This window comes from Lagenorhynchus albirostris, chromosome 3, assembly GCF_949774975.1.
Source record: "Lagenorhynchus albirostris chromosome 3, mLagAlb1.1, whole genome shotgun sequence".
NCBI classification, from domain to species: domain Eukaryota; kingdom Metazoa; phylum Chordata; class Mammalia; order Artiodactyla; family Delphinidae; genus Lagenorhynchus; species Lagenorhynchus albirostris.
Window position 1 is genome coordinate 157,014,656 of NC_083097.1, and position 19,980 is coordinate 157,034,635.

Consider the following 19,980-nt stretch of genomic DNA (forward strand, 5'->3'; position numbering starts at 1 on the left):
CCTCCCTTTAACTACTTGCCCCTAACTACTCAGCCTGTGGGGCTGGCCACCATGATTAGAATCTTCCTCATACCAAAGCCTCTACCAGGTGCTGGGAATGCAACATGTGAGCAGAAACAGCCTAGTCCCTGTCCTTAGGGCACTCAGAGGAGACGGTGGCAGAACTTAAATGAGACCCAACAAACACTGCACCACCACTATGACAGCATGAAATAAAGGAGCCTCACCTACATCTGAGGGTCACAGAGCGCTTCCCAGATGTGGCAACCGGAGCTGAGACCTGAAGGAAGCTTAGATTTAACTAAGAAAAGGGGGGTTAGACACGGTGGGCCTTCCAGGCAGAAGAACAGTGTGTGTTCTGTGTGGGAGAGAACGGATGAATTGGAGGAGCAAGGGAGGGCCAATGTAGTCACAGCAACAGAGCATGGGGCATGCCAGAGCCAACCACACTGAATCCGCAGAAGGACAGTAAAATGATGAAACCGCCTGCCCAGGGCTGGCAGTCAGCAGGCCCTCTGGTCCTGGCCACACACCTTTCCCTCCGTCCCTTACCCAGCACCTACAGAAGCCCTCACCTCAGCATTCAAGGGAAGACCTCTCTCACCTCTTGAATGCTGGCAGGAGGGGATGGAGGCCTCTGCTCCCGGAGATCACGGGCCTCTGGCAAGAAGCCTAAGGGGCTCTTTCCAGCTGTGTGGGTCCTGGGGGCTCCCTTCAGAAAAGGAATAGTGAGACAGACTTCCTTAGAAGAGCCTCTCCAATTTCTTCCGTGGGATTCGTACCTTGTGTGGAATGGAGGTGGTGCCCGTCGGGACGGGAAAGATGGGGCAGCCCAGGGGCTCAGATGATAAGTGGGTGAGACAACACTAAACTCGGGGCCAGGACCAGTTTTGCCTATAGGGCGTGGGCAGCCTGGAGAAGTGAGAAGATGGCTTGGAGGAGAGCTGAATTTTCCCCAAAGGGCAGGTGAGAGCAGGCTTCCACCTCCCTGAGGTTGGAGAAAAGATGCCCTGGGTGAGAAGGAAGAGGGCTGGAGGCCCGGCCCAACCTGGCTAGAGTAGTTAGTATACTTCGTTGTGAAAGGCACAGCTGATTCTCAAACTATCCAGCAGCGGAGGGACATCACTCTATGTCCCTTTTTCCCAAAGGCCAGGCTCCCTTTGCTAACTGAGAGTGAACCTACAGATTCCTACTTGAGAGGAGTGAGGAGACCAGGTGGACCCTAACCGGGCCAGGCGAGGACCTGGATGCCCAGCAGGAAGCCACGGACGCCCTTGAGGGAAGTGGACGTGGATGGGACTCAACTGCAGCTGGGGCTGGGCAGGAAAGGCTGCTCCACCACCACCACCCCCGCCCCTGCCGGAGCTACTGCCAGAGGTCCCCAGCGTCCCCAGGGTTGGGGCAAGGCCTCCTTCGGCTAAAGATTGTCTTTCAGTGGCATTATGGCCTGCTGGCCTACCCTCCAAGAAAGGATAGGCCAGGTGGTGGTTGGAGGAAAACTCTGAAGTGGAAAGCCTGAATCCTGCAGGGTCTCTGGTCAACAGGAAATTCCACTACATCCCATTTCTCTCTCTCCTCCACTGGCATCACTGGCTTAGTCCTGGTGGGCTCCAGGGCAAAACCTGAATTCCCTCCTTGGCCCCATAGGAGGTGGCGCTGCGAGAACGTCTCAAGAGTAGAGACAAGTGTGGGGAGGAAAGGCACCTTCAAGGGTCTCGGCCCAGAGGCAGGGCAAAGAGGACTTGGGAGGGGCTGGGCAGAGGTGGGCTGGGGAACCCGGGAGGGCAGGGCTTATCTGGGAGGCTTCTGGAAAAGAGCCTATGTTACAGAAAGGTCCCATCTTTGAGCCGGTGTGAAGGACCTGGCTGGCTCCTTTTGAACCTAGTCTCCTGGTGGCCTATCTCAAGGACGCGGATTCCACAGGGGCACCCCGGGCAAAGTTCAAGAAACAGAGAGCCGAATGAGGTTTCTCTAGGGGAAAAAATGTAATAATGTGATTGAGTAATGGTGTCTTTGAAGAGTGGAGGTAGGAGGTGGAGGAGCCAGTGTTCTCGAGGGCAGAGAGGAAATGCTGGGCAACACATCCCACATTCCACACTGAGATGACAAAGAATCGCTAACCTCTCCACTGTGCTGAGCGCCCGGTAGGGCGCAGGCACGGCGGGAGTCATGGGCAGCGAGCTGGATACTGGGGTGAGTAAACGCAAGGGTCTACCACGACCACAGGAGAAACAAAACACGTGGGTGGGGGTAGAGTTGTGTTGGAAAAAGCGACAGGATAGCCAGGTGGGGGCGCCATGGAGGCAGGTGATGTACAAGCCTGGAAGCCTTAAAGGACAGTCGTTAGGCTATGGAGGAGCCCAGCGTGGCTGCGGAGGAAGGCAGGGGTCTGCAAGGGACCAGGAGAGTAGCTGCTCTCAAGGGATGGATTCTGGCCTTCTTCGCACACTTGAGTGGCCATAACCCACAGCAGCTTTGCCATTGCCCCTTGCCTTTTTTCCCCAAAGGCACGCGTTCTAGCACGGCTTTCCAAGGTCCTTCCCCCAGACTGCGAGGCCCTCAGTCAGCTGCCCCCCACCTCCCTCTCATTGTTTTGGTCCCCACGGCCTCCAACGCTCCAGCTCTGTACTTTTGCACTGACTCTTCCCTCCGATTGGAACATTATCCCCCCATAAATTCTCAGGGCTTTCTCCCACATCTTCCTGTCTTTGTTAAAATCTCCCCCTCGAGCTCTCTCCTCTCCATCCCATCGTATGTAAACTCAAAAAGCAACAAAGAAACAGGTACGTTTTATCTCGTTCACTGCTGTATTCCCAAGACCTAAAATAGGGTCTGGTACCCAAGAGGTGCTCACTAAGTTGCGTGCATTTACTCTGCCAGGCATTTTTCTGGGCGTTTTACCTATCTTAACCCATTTACTCTCCACACCATGTGAGGTAGGTACTATTATTCCCACTTTCATTTCACAGATGAGAAAATAATACATGTTACAAACAGGAATGAAATACTTGGGCACGCCTGGACCCGCAAACCCCTCACCTTTCTGTGAGTGGTTTGGCCCGAGTACGGAGAAGTCAGAACCCGGAGGTCCTTCCTCTTGGGGCCTTTCAGTTTCTGCGAGAGCTCTCCGCGCTCTTGCCTAGGCGGGAGCGAGCTACTGTCCAGCAGCCCACAGACTGATTTTCCCTCCATCCCCGGTTTTCCGCTCCGTAACCCATTCCTGCCTTAGTCCTGGGTGGACTAAGTCTTTCCGGGCATGGAGTTCCTCAACCAAAATCATCAGAGCATCAATCTCTTGAGGGAAGAGTTGCCCCCGCCCCCTGCGCGCAAGGAAATGTTAGGGTTTAATAGTTTACCTGAGCACAGTTTATTTTTACAATTTAATACCGTATTTTTCACATTGCCCACCGTTACTCACAGTTGCGCCCACGAAATTACGCTCCCTCTCCGCTGCCCTCCAAGCCACCAAGCGGAAAGGGCCGGGTTCGCGCTGAGCCACGTAGGGATAGTGAAGACGCTAGGCGATCCTTACGGGAATGGGGCGTGCACTTTCTCTCTTCCGCTTCTTAGACCTCATGCCCCAACCGTGAGGAGCCTTTTTTAAATATTCGGGCGTGTTGGTTTCGGAATGTATTTGTAAGGTGTTGCCGAATTATGTTGCGCGGCGGAGGAGACCATGAGGTGGTCTTATTTTACATCCCACCGTGCACTACACGGCGCCACCATCTTGAGCAGAAGTGAATTATAGGAGGGCGCCATTTTGCTCGGGAGGTCGGATATTTCCGGTTCCGGCGCGGAGCTGCTCCCTCTTTTTCTCCGCAGGGCCGCGGCAGGAACGTGTGTGTGTGGGTCGCCTCTCTGAGCTATCCAGTTCCATCCTTGTCGCTGCGGCGACACCCGCATCTGCCGCCGTCATGACTGAACAGATGACCCTTCGTGGCACCCTCAAGGGCCACAACGGCTGGGTGACCCAGATCGCTACCACTCCCCAGTTCCCGGACATGATACTGTCCGCCTCTCGAGGTACGGCTGAGGTGTCAGGTAGAGGACTGAGGGGTAGGGGGCGTTGCGCGCGTCGCATGACTGGGCCTGTGGGCCGCGAGGTGGGGTGTGAGTTGACCCCTGCCTAGTTGTCAGCACGGCTAAACCCATGAGGCGTCCCCACTTGGCCGACTCCGAAACACGGATGGCTGCCGGGAAGGTTGCACGGTTGGGGGCTTTTTTAAAGTCTCTGGCCCCCTAACCCGCGTGTGTGGCTGTGTGCCTAGGAGCCTACGCGTCGGGCGGCGCGGTGATGAACCCAACATGCCATCTGAGTGCCCATGCTGAAACCCAGAGGCTGTTTCTGAGCTGCCGCCCCGCCGTCTACTCGGTGGGAAGTGGGGGGACTCCACGGAGAACCTCGTGACACCAGTCTCACGGCTAACCCGCGTCTGCCCATTCTGCTCTGGGTTTTTCTTATTCACTGTGTACCTGGTTGCCTTTGGAGACTTCTTGTGCCTTGCGTTTGCGCCCACGCTATTTAAAAATGGATCATCTAAGGCTAGGATCGTGTCTGGTACTTAATAGGAAAGCTTGTTGAGTGGAACACGTTGCAGGGAAAGCATGCAGTCCTGTAGCGCCTAAAGTGACTTCTAATTCCAGCACTTCTTGCAGCCCTCAGTAGTCTCTGGAGGCCCACAGCTAGTCTTCCCACACCCAGGCTGCTGTGTTAATGCATTAGATCTCAGAAAATACTTTAAATAGACGTTGAATTGGTCTGAATCTCCAAAAGGGGCATCCATAACCTGGTAAAGTTCCACACACCTGAGTTAAATTCTCAGGGTACCACTTAGCTCTACTTGACTCTTGAATAGAGAGTCACTTGGATTTGGCTAGTAATTGCAGTCATAGCCTGTAGTTCCCCTACGCCCTAAACGCCCTTAATTAATCTTGTGAGCCCATCAGTCATCTTGAGGCATTATCCAGTAGGTCAGAGGGTGGGCTGTGGGGTTTCTCACTGGGTTTTCTTTTGTTTTACCTGCCCTTAGACAAGACCATCATCATGTGGAAGCTGACCAGAGATGAGACCAACTACGGTATCCCACAGCGTGCTCTTCGGGGTCACTCCCACTTTGTTAGTGACGTGGTCATCTCCTCAGATGGCCAGTTTGCCCTCTCAGGCTCCTGGGATGGAACCCTTCGCCTCTGGGATCTCACAACGCAAGTAGCTGCTCTGGGGCACTGGGGGAAAGCTGGGTAGAAATGAGGTAGATAATATCTGGAAGTGGTTTCCCAGGGGTGATGGGTTCGTTGTGGGAACTATAAGGCAGAGAATACCTGGAGAAGATAGTTGTGTGGCCACCCTCCTTGTTTTTAATGTTATACAGAATTGCTGAGGAGTGGTCTGGCCGAGCAGTTTTATCAGATATTGCACTTGGGAGTAGGCACAGTTTGACTGTGTTGTATGCTGGTAGCTCAGTCTTTGGATGGTCAGGCATAACGGAGGATCTTGGTGATGAGAGGTGACATTGTCAGCCAATCCCCACATGGGAGTGAGGACATGTCCTGCAATTCTGAAGGGATTCTCCGGCATATTCTCGGCCAAGGGCCTGCTGTTATCAAAGCCATGTCCAGGCTTGTGTGAGTGATGCCGCTCCACTGGGAGAGGAACCAGGTCAGGGAAACAGTCTGACTGTGTAAGAATGTTTGCAAAGTCGGTCTAGAGAGTAACCACGTCCTTCCTTTCAGGGGCACCACCACGCGCCGATTTGTAGGCCATACCAAGGATGTGCTGAGTGTGGCCTTCTCTTCTGACAACCGGCAAATTGTCTCTGGCTCCCGAGATAAAACCATCAAGCTATGGAATACTCTGGGTGTATGCAAATATACTGTCCAGGTAAAGTGAAGGCACGTGTAGGGAGCACATGTTGAACACTTTCTCCCACCCTTCTTAATGGTGCCTTTATGTGGTGATTTCAAGCCTCATCTGGAACCTAAAGGGGTTCTGTCGATCTTAAAGGTTTGGATTCTGAAGGTATGAATACAAGACTGTCAACATCCCACGTAACTGAGGGGAGGGGTGGGGGTCTACAGTTTCATGGGACAAGACAGTTTCTCCTTATTTCCTTTCCATCCTTTGCAGGATGAGAGCCACTCAGAGTGGGTGTCTTGCGTCCGCTTCTCGCCCAACAGCAGCAATCCCATTATTGTCTCCTGTGGCTGGGACAAGTTGGTCAAGGTGAGCTTGGACCCAGGGTGTAAGGCCTTTGCCAACCAGAATGTGTTCTCACTGCCTCCCAGTTGGTCACTCTGAAAGCTTTGTTCCTCAAGTGACCATTTTCTTCTTGATATTTGCTCATTACAGGCCATTAAATTTTGATATTTGGTCTGAAGTAGCTAATTGGGAACCCAGAGTCCCTTGTAAGATGGCAACACAGAAAGCTTTTTTTTCCCCCCCTCCCTTGTTTTAATCCTCATTGTCCTTACGTTGCCAAGACAGATTCTTTGACCTTCTTTGTTACTGATAGAATGGAAATTGGCTATCCTATCCAGGAATACTTTTAAGCACGGTGCCATGCCTTTTATTTGAGCTGAGCCCTCTTGACCCTGATGGATCCCCAGGCCAGGTTCTTCACCTATGACCCACAATTCCAGGTATGGAACTTGGCAAACTGTAAGCTGAAGACCAATCACATTGGCCACACAGGCTACCTGAACACTGTGACCGTCTCTCCAGATGGATCCCTCTGTGCTTCTGGAGGCAAGGTATTCAGAGGCCAGGAGTCTCCTACTCATTGGGGGACAGTGTCTTAGAATACCTAAGATAATGAGATAGCAATTTAAGAGTAAATGTTTCTGAAGAATATTCTGAAAATGACATAGATATGGTATGCTCTTTAAAAGAGATCCTTTTCTGTGAAGCTGGTTTCCTAAAGCTGCTGATGAGATTAGGATCCTGTGTTTTTGGAGCTTATAGTGATGCATTTTGAAGTTGTCAGAGACTCTTGATAGGGTTAGTGAGGTGTCATGTATTAAAGGAAAAGCACACAGAGATAAATGTTGATACTTGAGAAATTGGCTTTGGGGAGGTCAGGGTACTGTGATAAGCAGTTAAGAATTAAGGCAGAATCTTGAGACAAGGTGGGTGGGATTAACATCCGGAAGAAGTCACATTGCCCTCACTTGTGCCTTGTCCACCCAGGATGGCCAGGCCATGTTGTGGGACCTCAATGAAGGCAAGCACCTTTACACGCTAGATGGTGGGGACATCATCAATGCCCTGTGCTTCAGTCCCAACCGCTACTGGCTCTGTGCTGCTACGGGCCCTAGCATCAAGATCTGGGTGAGTGTGGGCTGCAGTTGAGGCCAGATACCTGGCTCTGCAAGCCCCGGCAATGTTATTTCCCAATGGGTCATCTGGCTCACTGGTGGGATTTGAACTTCCTGAACAACTGAACCATCACACTGCCAGTGGATACCTGCGAAGAATGAGTAAAACTTCTTGGGATTGGGATTTGCAGTGGTGGTAGATCTTTGCCTACTGAAAAAGAAGGATGACCAAGTGTAGCAATTTACTCAACCTCAGCACAATTGACACTTCGGGTAATCCATTGTTGGAAGAGGCAGTCTTGTGCACTTTAGGATGTGTAACAGCCTCCCAGGCCTCTACTTCCCACAAGATGCCTGTAGCAAACTAGTGGCAAACAAAAATGCCTCTCGGCATTGCCAACTGTCCCCAAGGGGGCAAAAAAATCATTCTCTTTTGAGAATTACTGAATTACAGATCAGAGAGGCTTTTGAGAGTGGCATTGAAGTGCTGAGTGTCCGGTTTTACCCCCTTCCCCAGGACTTGGAGGGCAAAATCATTGTAGATGAACTGAAGCAAGAAGTTATCAGTACCAGCAGCAAGGCAGAGCCGCCTCAATGTACCTCTCTGGCCTGGTCTGCTGATGGCCAGGTAAGTGGGTCTGTCCTCAGGTGATTCAGCTTGTAACCTTTCTCACTTTCTGCTCGTCAGCCATTTATAAAACCAGTGTCTTTGACATAAGTAAAATGATGGCTTACTGTCATTTTACTGACACAGCATCAGTAGGAAGATTGTGGTCCATGGGGCAGTGGTTACCTGTCTTCAATTAAGACCTTGATTAACTTCACCAGTTTACAAACCTGTGCATGCTTACTGCCAGCTGTTGCTTCCTCTAGGAATACATAATCACCCGTGAATAGTACTGGCTGATTAAAAAGAAGGGCCATCTTTGTGGCAGTAGCAGGACTGTAGAACTCCATGGCTCTGATTTAACCTGTCATTTCTCCCTTGCAGACTCTGTTTGCTGGCTACACAGACAACCTGGTGCGAGTGTGGCAGGTGACCATTGGCACCCGCTAAAAACATGGGAGAGCTTTAAAAATTAAACTGGTTTTCTTTTATAGTGAGTGTCTTCTCTGAAAACTTCCTGAAACTCATCAGGTTTGTGCCGTCTGCATCAGATTGGGGCTCTGGTTAAAAAGGTTTTGCTTTTCTTGTTTTAATCCTTTAAGGCAGTGCTCCCCGACCTTTTTGACCGCAGGGACTTGTTTCATGGAAGGCACTTCTTCCACGGACCAGGGTTTGGGGAGAGGTTGGTGGTTTGGGCAGTAATGTGAGCAATGGGGAGCAGCAGACCAAAGCTTCCTTGCTCGCCCGCCACTCACCAGAGGTTGGGGACCCCTGCTTTAAGGCAAGGCAACTCACCAGAAGAGCTGCTGCGTAGTGACTCCTTTGCACTCCTTCCATAATTGAAGATTCAAAATAGTGTGGGATGGTCTGGTGGTGTTAATAAATATAATCACAGAGATGGCTTTTCCTCAAGTGGCAGCTAAATGACAGATGTGCGGCATATTGAGGTCTCTTACATATATACCCTCCAACTCATAATGGCAATGAGTCTTTTCTTTGACTTCAATTTAGTGGGATTTCAACTAGATATAATGACATATAAAAAGACTTTGGAGATGTAGTGTGCCTCAGTCTTGGGCTTGAGGGCCATGGTATGGTATAAAGTCTCATAGCAGTGGTAGAAAAGAAGTGGCAAATGTTCTTCAAGTAGGTATTCTGAGGGGCCTGCCAGTAACAGGCTAGGCAGGGTATTCAAATGGAGGGGGGTAAGATTTATACCTCAGTCTGTTGAAACAGAATCACACCTGATAGGGAAGGTACAATTAATCTGTCCTCCATTTGGTGGCATCTCCTTACTTTATACTTTTCTAAAGGAGTGGACTCCACAAAAGCAGCAAATAAACTTTTTATTTCCGCAACACAACCCATCTTCCCTTTCCCCCAGGAGCATAAATTGACCCCAGCCATCAAAGCAGAGGACAAAAGCTAATAAGTGACAGAAGGCAAAGGGTTACTAGAAAAATAGATTCTGCCCAAGGCTCTCCTCCCAGGGATTCAAATCCCTGTCCCCAGGCTCCCCTCCAGGGCTCACCAAATGGAGGGAACTAAGCAAAGAAGAGAGGCTGGAACCCTGACAAAAGGAACTCCACTGAACAAAAGGGAAAGGAGCCTGGCAGTGAAAAGACCTGAGGGTTTGGGGAGGGGAGGAGCTTTGCTCCTAAATTAAGTGCTGAAAAAAAGGAAGGGGGCGAGGAATAATTTATTGGGTGACGTGATGTATGGAGTTTTGATCATGTCGACCATTCCAGATCTCTCACTGAAGCTAAATTCTGGCCAGTCTATGGAGGTAGAAATTGGGGATGGAAGAAAAATTAGAATCCTTCGTACTTCCCCCAGAGAGTAGACTGTTTATTATCCAGGTCTACCCTTTTCCCAGCCTGCTTCCCCCAAAAAAGCTTCCAAGTCCCTTAGCTAAAATTTGCATCAGAAAATGGAATTGGAAATGAGGGCTGTCATGAGTCTTGCCCAAATCCTCCAGTCTCAGAACTGACATGAAAGTTGAACGGGGATGGGGAAAGGGAAGTTTATAATGAGATTACAATCTCCCCTCATCCCCTACTCAAAAACTCAGATCCCTGGGCGGAGGGAGGGAGAGAAGACCAGGCAACTGTTCTCATCAGGGACCCATGCAGACCTGTTGGACAAACATAGTAGGTGAGAAGACTGAGCTGGAGGCTAGGGGAGTTCATTAGGCTCCTACGGGAGAAGCAGGGGCCTGGGGTCAAGGAGGAGCCGGAAGCAACGCAGTAACAAATAGAGGAGCCTTTGAGCTCCCAAATTTATGGGCTACTTTCCACCACCACCCGCCCCCCAGTGCTAACCAGAGGGGCCCCTGCGGGTGGCAGGTTGATCAAGGGCAGAGCTTGATACGGGTACCCTTGGAGAGCACCCGGAAGAAAGGGAAGACACGCTCGCCCAGGAAGGCAGCCGAAAAGGTGTGCACATGAGCCAGAGTCTCTGCATTGTAGAAGCCCAGGCGCCCGGCCTCATAGTCCAGGTACACACCAAAGCGCCTTGGTTTCTCACTTGGGCTCAGCAGTGTCTGCTCCGTTGAGCTCTGTGCCTGGTAGCGTTTGCCATTGGTGCCCACACACCACACTTCCCGCTGGAGCAGGGGCTGCTGGGGCAGGTGGAGCCGGCGGCGGCGGTGGTGATGGCGAGAGGAGGAGCTGGCATCACCGCTGCCCACAGAGGACCCCCCAGAGCCCACCTTCTCCTTATGATGGGTTGATTCACGGGCAGCACCCACTGCCCAGCCCCGCCGCCCGCCCACCTCTACCTCCCAGTAGTGCCGGCCAGAGCGGAAGCCCTGGGCCCCCAGCACGCAGCAGTCTGCCGAGAAGCGCTTGGAATGGTCAGCAACCTCCTGCCGCCGCTCTGCCAGGCGGACCCCCCGGCGGTCAGGGGACAGCATCAGGGCCGGGTGAGCCGTGTCAGGGTCCAGCGTCAGGTCCACTTGGGAGGAGGGAGGACAAATACGCCAAGGCTGGAACGACTGTTCCCTGTTAGCAGCTAACTCCAAGGTTTGGCCTTTCCTGCTGCCCTGCCGTTCACCTCTCTCCCTCCCCACCCCAACCTAGAGTCCAGGCTCAAGTTCCTAGGGGCTCTCCTCCTTTCCCCACTCTGTTTTCAGGACACCAAAACACCATCTGTTTCCCTCTGGCCCCAGCTCTTATTCCCCAACACCTACCTGGGCTAGGACAAAAGCTACTCTTGGCTTGAAGCCCCCCCAGTTGGCCTCCCTGTATCCTGCTCCATCTCAGTACCCACTATTCCCCCAGGGCCCAACTTCCCTCAGAACCCAATCTCAGGTATGTGAAGAAAAAGGCAAAGGAAGGTCAAACATGACCTCCCTACCTCGGGCAGCCTGACAGAACATCCGGCTCATTTTCCTCACGATGGCGTCTGTCAGGAAGTCATGGCTATGGGGTTGACACGGGTCAGGGGACCAGACCTCTGGGGGCTGCAGCTGTACCTCTTCACACCTGGAGGAAGGGGACCGGGCAGGGGGTGGGACCATGATATTCCCAGAGGGAAGAGCAGAAGCTGAGGGGAAGGAGAGGGTCCAGGAGGCAGAAACTCGGGTCCTGGGGAAGGAAGGAGAGGAGCAGGATATCCAAGAGAGGCAGGGATGGGGAACCAGATGCCACTGGGTCACAAAGGATAAAGGGTGGGAACACACCTATTGAAAGTCTCCTTGATGTCCTGGGAATAACAGAAACAAAAAGAGGGAGAGGGAGAAAGAGACAAAGAGAGAGTCAGCTGCACAGGGATGGCTCCCTTCTCCCCATCTGATTCCAGCCAGAGAAAGAACTGAACTTGAACAAGGGAGTAAGAAAAAGGACACAAGGCCCTCAGTGAACATGCATCCATCTCGACCACCCCTATGCCTCAGTATGCCTAATTTAACTCATCCTACTGTGGGCCCAACAGAATTTTCAACCCCAGTAAAAGGATTTTCACAATACGACTTGGTTATATTTTTCAGGATGTCACTGTCAAAAATTCTTTCCTCAACTCTTAAAACCCTCCTCCTACGAACAGAATCTTCGTTCTTTTCATTGCGTATAATCAACACACAAACCACATTTGGCATCAACTACTCTGCAGCCTCAAAAACCTTTTTGGTCTTCAGGTTAACTCACTGTGGGTTCCTCCCAGTGAGAAGAGAGGCAGCTCTGGACAGGTGTTTGGTAAGCACCGCCTGACAGAGCAGACACAGGGTTCTGGAGGGTGGACAGGGAAGGGGCCATTGCTCACCTGGAGCAGCCGCAGGCCCCCCTGCTGGCTCCGCTCCTGGGCCTCAGCCAGCAGGCGGCTCAGCTGGGCAGCCTGCTCCGAGAGGCGGCTGGCCGCTGCTCCCGCGCGCCCCAGCTGAGCTTCGTGCATCTCTCGGAGGCGCCGCTCTAGCCCTGCCTGCTCTTCGGCCAGAAACCGTGTCAGCCGCCCAAATTCTGAGGCCACAGCTGCCAGCTCTGACTTCATCTGGCTCTGGGATGATGCAAAGGGGATGGTGGATACCACCTCAACACACAGAAACATAAACCTCCAATTTTGCAACTGCTGCCCCTCAATCCAAGGCAAAGGAGCCCTACATTCTGAATGGAAAAAGGGCCCTGTCCCCTTCCCCATCTCCTGGCTTTAGCAGGCACCACTTCCATGCTCCTGGCACACTGGTCCCAAACTCACCAACCAATGCCTGCAACACTTATCTCCACCCTGGCTACCTAACTTGACTCGTTCTTCAGGTCTAAGCTTAAACATTCCTAAGAGAAGTATCTCTCTTCCAGATCTAAATCAGGACCACCCTCATAAATATCATTGTATCTCCTCATGGCATATATCTCAATTTGAAATGTTGTATTTACAGTGGAGTATCTTTTAACATTGTCTTCACCCACTTCTCTGTAAGCGCTGTTGCCACAGGGTCCTCGGACCCTGGCACAGTGCCGACCACAGAGTAGGTGCTGGTAAGAAGTTTTTGAAATGAATAAAAAATTCAGGAATCAAGATATGAAATTAGGGTCCTGGCTATACCACTAAGGACCTTGGGAAAGTCACCCAATCCTTCTAGATCAGGAGTCAGCAAACTTCTTCTGTAAAGGGTCAGATAATATTTTACACTTTATGGGCCAAGAGACAAAATCATGGATATTATTATGTAGGTAACTTCTATATATAATGAGAGAAAACCTCTGCCCATTCCCACCCTATCTGCCTGGGCTGGACAATCCCAGATGATGGGCACACTTTTTGCCCAGATATAAGATGGAGACATTCTTAGGAAAAAGAGTAACAGGCCAGAGTGGGGAGGAAAGTCCTGGCTGGCCAAGTGGGTGAAGGAAATAGTCAGTTTCACTCTCTGTTCCAGTGAAACTCAGATCCTGACACCTCTGCACTCCAGGAGCCCAAAAGTCTCAACCTGGGCAGCTGGCTAGAAGCAAGATAACTCTCCAACTCCCAGACTCAGATTTCACCACTCAGTGCCTAGCAACTGCCAGCAACAGAGTCCCTATGTGTATGTGGCAATGAATGAGCACGGGCCCCGGGAAGCGGCAAGGCTCAGCCACCCTCTCAGGGTGGCAGGCATTGGAGGGATGGGGGAAGAGGACAGACAGGAAGGATGCCCTGGCTTGGTCTCCAAAGCTCAGTGCCAGGCTATTCCAGTGCCTCCCGGCCTTACAAAAAGAGGCAGAGGTAAGGGGTGGGAATTTGGGGGAAAATATCTAAAAATACTCCTTATATCAGAAACACTGGACTAGAAGATATTAGGTCTCTGCAGTGCTAACATTCCTCCCCTCATGCTCACTGCTGCTTTGCCCACCATTTGCCATCTATCCTGGAACCTGGAGCTTCTCTGATAGCTGATATCTGAATTTTGCCTTGCCCTCTTCTGCCCTCTGTGTTATCTGGTGTGGCGGGCACAGCAGTATGGGGCAGAAGCTCTTGGGTTAGGTGTCTGGGGTGGTAAACCTGCTCTGCAGCCTTGGGCCAGGCACCAACCCTCTCCAAGCTAAACCTGTTTCACTCCATTTTGGAACCTAGGAACAAACATGCCTCTTGATCCACTAAGGCCCCTCTCTCCTCACAACCCTGGGAAGGTGTCTGCCTCTCTCCCAGGCCTCGGCTGCCCCTCTCCAGCGGATCTAGTCACCCCTTGTGAGAGCCCATCTTCCCTGCTCTGACCACAGAGCCCTGTCAAGGACATTCACTCACCTTCAACTCTGTCACCCGCCTCTCCTCCTTGGCTTTCATCTTCTGCACAGCCTCCAAGTGCTTCCTCAGTGGTTCCACATGCCCCTGCAGTTTGGCCTAAGGAAACGGGGAAAGGAAGATTAGAGGCCTGGGATGCGAGAGGCACCTGTTCTCTGAGCCCACATACCCCATTCTCCCATTTGGGGTTGGGGCTCAAAGCCTGATCACCATCACAGGTATCAAAGGAGCATCACACTCCCTTCCTCCCCTTTCTTCTCTTCAGATGATGATAAAGGCCTCCAATCCTCCACCTGCTCTCATGTACAAAGCCCTGGGTGTGCTCTTAAGGTAGGATCCTGGGACTTCCCAGGCAGTCCAGCAGTTAAGATTCCACGCTTCCACTGCAGGGAGCGAGGGTTCGATCCCTGGTCAGGGAACTAAGATCCCGCATACCATGCAGCACAGCCAAAAAGTAAAAAAAAATAAAATTAAAATTAAAAATAAAGGTAGGATCCTGATGACTACATAGCCCCGCACTCAGAGTTGGAGTAAACCTGGCTTGAGCCCCTCACCACACAAAGTCCTTCCATATGAATGTTCCTACCTATAGTCCCTTCCCCCTCATAAGCAATCTTCCTCATAATTTTCATCTCTAAATACCCTTCTGATGATTTTATGCCTGTGCTAAAAATCTTTCAACAGTTCTCCATGACTTGCAAAATATGAGGCTCTCATTGCTCCTTCATTTCTAGCCTCCCCTCCTACACCTCCCCTCCTACACCCCCTCAACATAGACTCTTAGTTTTAGTCACATAAAACTTGTCTTTTCCTGAGCATAATTCCATACCTTTATCCATGCTGTTCCCTCTGCCTGGGGCTGCCCTTCTACACTTAGCCCAAGGCATTCTTCCTTTAAAACCCAGCTACCTGACCATGTCCCTGATGGTCCCCAACTTCCTCTGTGATCCCAAGGAACGTGAATACGCCTTTACAATACTCCCCTGCACTGCAATCATTTACAAGTGTGCTGCCCCCAGGACACACAGACTCGTGGCAGCAGGAACCCCGCTTTACTTATTGTAATTTCTATGCTTCTCTCTGTCCACTGGCTTTCTCTCCTACTCAGTTACTTGCTAAATGGAAAACAAATACCCTCTCCTCCTAAAGTTTTAACTCTCTCAGCAAATATGCTCTTGAGCTCTGTGTTCTAATCATCTGTAGCAAAATCTTTTACTTTAAAGGACTGTTAGACTAGAATGGATGAGATAAGCCCAACTTTTGTGCTCTTTCCTTTTTTATGCCATCTACTCCTTCTGCCTTCTATGCCTTCTCCTTTTCCTTGAGGGGTAATACAGCATAGAAGAGCTCAAGCCTAGACTCTGATCTGAACCTGAATGCAGCCCGAGGCAAGCCATGCTTCCAGTTTCCTCATCTCAAAAGGGGAACTGGGAATAACAGAATCTGCCTCACAGACACTATGCTTAGCACAGTGTCTGGCATGGAGCAAAAGATCAGTACTAAATGTTATCTAAAATTCCCTACCCAAGCCTCAGCTGCCAATGATAGCCTGACAATGACCCTTGATCCAAAGAGGTGAGTGTCCCAGAGCACAAAAGGTAGTTGTTGCACAGGTTAACTGGTCGAAGAAAAAAATCATAATAAAATTACAATCAATCCATAACATAAAAATAACATAAACTACACAAAATTTTGCCTTTTGCTATTACTATCTACTTTTCTCCACAGTAATTTCAACTCTATTAAGTCAGAATTCATGAGGCATAAGTTTCTCATTTAATATTTTTCCTAAATTGTTGACAAAAAATTCATACACACAAATCCAAATAGAGTACCATTTAAGAGAAAGTTTCAAGAACATTTAACTTTTTTGAAGCTTTATTTATACATCATTTGTGCATTATTACCTATTCAATAAGGAAATATCTCTACAAAACAACAGTGTGCCAAGCTAATGCTAGTTAGTGTACATACCTGAAAAGAAACCACCTGCCTGTAAAATACCCTGTAAGTTAGAAAGGAAGTCACTCAAATTATCGTTTGACATAATGAAACTTATGTATTTGCATTTGCTGATCAGATTATTTGTGTCTGTGTGGCCTCTCCAAATTGCACAGCTCTACTGGCCTGGCATTCAACACCTATGGCTAACACAAATTAAAATCCAGTTTCAGAAGCTCTTCAGAAGAGTTCTGCAAGGGAAGGGTGGAGAAGGGGTGGAATGCCCATGGATATTCCGCCCTGGGATCCAGTTAACAAAGTGACTGCACATTGTGTGATGAGTACAATTAACTAGAAACTGAGGGGATACAAAATGGAAGGACAAAAGGAGCTCACAATCTCCCCTAATAATGTAGGGCCTAAAAGGCAGGCGGTATTACCAGTTCAGTGATTCCCATACTAGCTTGGGCTTTCTAAAGATATTCTCCCTGTCACTGATTCAGAATCTCTAACGGTATGGCGCACTGTACTTCTGAAAACCTCCACTAATAATTGGGACAGTCAGCCACATTTGACAATCACTGTGTGCAAGGAATAGTTACTTGTCATGAGGGGTATAGGTTTGTATTAGCTGTATGTATCACTCACAGCTGAGAAGCTCTAGACATCTCACTCTAAAACTGGGGTAATGATAATAATACCTAAATAACGTTACTGTAGGAATCAGGAAAAGGTATGAAAACGCAAGTCATAAAACAAAAAAGCTCTGTGCAGACTACATAGAAGAAGCTACCCTCTCCTCCTGGTTCCACTGCTACAAACCCATCTGGGCCTTTGCTAAATAATGTTATTTCTACTGGCTGTCTCACACACAAATCTCCTTTATCTGTGTCCAAAGAATCAGGATCAGAAGTAGGAGGCAAGATATTAACTAAACTAGAATCAGACTCCAAGAAAAGTCACATGTCAGAAAAGTCAAACAAACAACAGACATCCAAATGGTGGTGACGCTGTTAACAGTATAGGCCAGGGCGGGGGGTGGTCAAAACCAAGTCCACCAGTTACTAGTAGCTGTGTGGCCCTGTGTATATTACTTAAATCTCTCTGTTTCCCAATCTGTAAAACAGGAATACAAACCATATCACCATATCAAACTCACAGGATTGTTCTCAGTTTTAAATGAGACAGTCCATGAAAAGTGCTTAGTACAGTGCTGGGGTACATACCAAGAAATTAAAATTCAAAGACATTCAGAGACTAAAAGCCAGGTCTTCTGACTTAAAAACCTCTCCCTTTTTTCTGAATTCCCAGGAAAGGTAAGAAGCCCTGGCCACGACACCAGAATGATGCAGATCCACAGAGAGAGCCGTATCTTGGAGTGGGTGGGGAACGCCTTAGAAAGCAAGTGAGGAGCGTATGGGTCTGATACGAGTAGTCAATACTACATTCCTACCCCTCAGAGCCCCTTCTTATTTGAGCCCCAAGTTCTTTCCATTGCTAGGGGTTTTAGTCAAGGACACATTTAAGAGTCACCCAGAGTTAAATGAGACTGGTAGTAAAGCCCTAGGGGCTTGTCACTTGCATTCCTATTACTTAGGGACAGTGGAAGTGTAGAAGAGCAGTGGCTTTTCCCCAGAAGACAAAGCCCAGAGATATGGCATCATCAATTTTGCCAGATCTCCTCTGAGGAAGCCAGTCTTCCCTGGTCTTCTTCACTGTGTCTACTTTGTCTGTGTCCAGGATCCTTCTCACTCTAACCCATCCTGGTGCCAGTAAGTGCATAGGTAAGGAGAATCAGCTCAACAGTACATGAGGTTCTTCGAGGGGGAGCGGGGGGGCGGGGGGAAGACATGTTTCCTTTTCCCAGCTCCTCTTACTTCCTCTCCACCCCCACTAAACTCCCATCTTCTACTTCTCTCACCTTGTACTCCTGCACCACCTCCTCCAGTGGCACCACGCTGTGCTGTTTGTGGCTCCTGGATTCTCGGCACACCACACAGATGGCTTCTTCATCCACCTCGCAAAAGAGCTTCAGGGCTTCTTGGTGTTTGGGACAAATGCCCTGCTCGTTCCCACGGCTCCCTCGACCAGGGGTTGGGTGCATCTGCCGAATCACCTGGACCATGTTAGCCAGCTGCAGGTTGGGGCGGAAGCTCCGCCTGGGAAAGCTCTTGCGGCACTGGGGGCAGGTGAAGCACCTCCGAGGGGCTGGAGGCGGGGGCAGTGGGGTGACGGGATCTAGCTCCTCTTCCTCGTCCTCCTCCAGCACTTCCTCCTCATCCTCCTCATCCTCCCCCCTCAGGTCCCCCTCCACGTTCCCCAAGTAGTAGTCCAGGTCTTCCTCCTCGTCCTCCTCCTCCCACACGTAGTCCATGTTTTCCCAGTTGGACCCGCCCATGCCACTGGTCCAGAACACACCCTCCTCTTCCTCCTCGACTTCCTCCTCCATGTCGCCCTCATAGTCTTCATCCCGCATGGGGGTGTCCCACCCCCCACCGGCCCCCACAGCCTCCACTTCCTCCTCCTCTCCGTCCTCCTCCTCTTCCTCCCGGTCTAACTCGTCCCTGTCCTCTTCATCCTCCCCTCCCCACAGCTGGGTTACACACACTCGGCAGAAGTTGTGCCCGCAGCCGATGGACACAGGGTCCGTGAAGTAATCGAGGCAGATGGCGCACACCGCCTCCTCCTGAAGGGTCTGCACAGGGTTGGGTGCCATGGCAACGGCAGCCATCTTAGTGTCCAGTCAGCCAGTGTAGACGGGCGGTGGGGAGCTGGGGGGCGGGGGGGGTCTTCCCTCTCAGACGCCCTGACGACCCAGCCCCACCCCCAGCCCTGCCTCTATACACCTTGCCTCAAGCGCAGCCAGAGAAATGTCCTCCCGACAACCCACCCCTCCGCACAGAGTTCCCTACTCCCAGACAACAACCGTGTCCCTGAGAGGGGAGGGGATACAGCTGAGCGCTACCCCCAAGTCCCTCAGGTGGCCCTGAGTGCAAATCTACCCCAAAGCTCCCTTGGCCTCCTCATAAACCCCCGCCCCTCCTCACTTCCTGGCTCCGCCCCCTCATTTCCGTCCCCCCAACACTTCCGGTGCTGCGAACCACCCAAGCTCGCGAGTTCCAGCCGCGGTCACGCTACATCCCTTTCTATCCCTCTCCCCGCCCTTACCCGCCCCGGGCCCCTGGGTGACAGAAAACGGTGAGAAGACGCTCTAGCAGGCACTCGGGAACAGGGCGGGAGACCTAGAAAGACAGAGGCGCACGCCTCTGTGATGCGAAGGAGCAGGGAACGCAGACGAAACAGAAAGCTCGGCCTCCCCCATCGCCCGCCACTGGGGATAAACTTCGGGGGACGGTGGAAGGGGCTGGCGCCCGTCTGCTCTCAGTGCTATGACCGCATCGGCCCGGCGCCATCCTACCGACCGGACACAGAGAACTGCAGCAGGGACTCCGCACCGCCGATGCCGGAAGCGGAGGGGCGGCGGTCGGTGAGCGCCCTGAAGTACTTCCGGCCCTTCTAGGCGAAGGACTTTGTTGTTTGAGGGCTCTGAGCGTCCCTCCGAGACTAGGGGGCGGGGCCTGTAGAAGTGCGGTGGAGGTGGGACCGGAGACCGTCCCCCTCCTCCTCCCCTCTGTAGTTGGCATTTCCACACCCATTTTAGAAACTGCGGTCGGTCACTATCGCATCGTTTAGATGAACTTTCCTAATTGCCATCAGTAAAGGAACGGTTGCAAATCATGACATGCACATTCACACATTGGAACACTTTAGATATAAAAAGGGAATCCTCTTCAAAATGTACAGTATTCTGAAGTGAAAAAAGCAAGGTGCTGAATAGTGTGTAGAGTATATCTGTAAAAAATGGGGGGGAATAGGATGTTAAATGTATGTAATAGCTTTATAGTCTT

At 50.9% G+C, this 19,980-nt stretch overlaps 2 protein-coding genes and 2 non-coding genes across 10 annotated transcripts; 3 read left to right on the top strand and 1 right to left on the bottom strand.

Annotated features, from left to right (window-relative positions):
• Positions 1-3,795: 3,795 nt before the first annotated feature.
• RACK1 (receptor for activated C kinase 1) lies at positions 3,796-8,409 on the top strand. The gene is made up of 8 exons (XM_060144556.1): positions 3,796-4,023; positions 5,031-5,202; positions 5,731-5,878; positions 6,125-6,220; positions 6,637-6,747; positions 7,184-7,324; positions 7,829-7,939; positions 8,303-8,409. The coding sequence occupies exons 1-8, from the start codon at positions 3,915-3,917 to the stop codon at positions 8,366-8,368; spliced, it is 954 nt and encodes a 317-aa protein (XP_060000539.1). The 5' UTR covers positions 3,796-3,914; the 3' UTR covers positions 8,369-8,409.
• Positions 4,286-4,353, top strand: LOC132518934 (small nucleolar RNA SNORD95). Its single transcript, XR_009540047.1, has one exon. It is a non-coding gene; the product is annotated as a small nucleolar RNA SNORD95 (small nucleolar RNA).
• On the top strand, positions 5,488-5,566 carry LOC132518925 (small nucleolar RNA SNORD96 family). The gene has a single exon (XR_009540039.1). It is a non-coding gene; the product is annotated as a small nucleolar RNA SNORD96 family (small nucleolar RNA).
• Positions 8,410-9,247: 838 nt separating the features above from the next.
• Positions 9,248-19,100, bottom strand: TRIM41 (tripartite motif containing 41). 7 transcript variants are annotated; one of them, XM_060144528.1, is made up of 7 exons: positions 17,994-19,100; positions 14,135-14,230; positions 12,179-12,442; positions 11,601-11,623; positions 11,276-11,505; positions 10,698-10,873; positions 9,248-9,696 (listed from the first exon to the last, which is right to left on the bottom strand). In XM_060144528.1, the coding sequence occupies exons 1-7, from the start codon at positions 18,801-18,803 to the stop codon at positions 9,649-9,651; spliced, it is 1,647 nt and encodes a 548-aa protein (XP_060000511.1). In that variant the 5' UTR covers positions 18,804-19,100; the 3' UTR covers positions 9,248-9,648. The 7 variants fall into 7 exon arrangements, with proteins under 7 accessions (XP_060000511.1, XP_060000510.1, XP_060000508.1 ...); XM_060144527.1 differs by having other exon boundaries at positions 9,248-10,873; positions 11,276-11,403; positions 12,179-12,409; XM_060144525.1 differs by having other exon boundaries at positions 9,248-10,873; positions 12,179-12,409.
• Between the last annotated feature and the right edge of the window lie 880 nt (positions 19,101-19,980).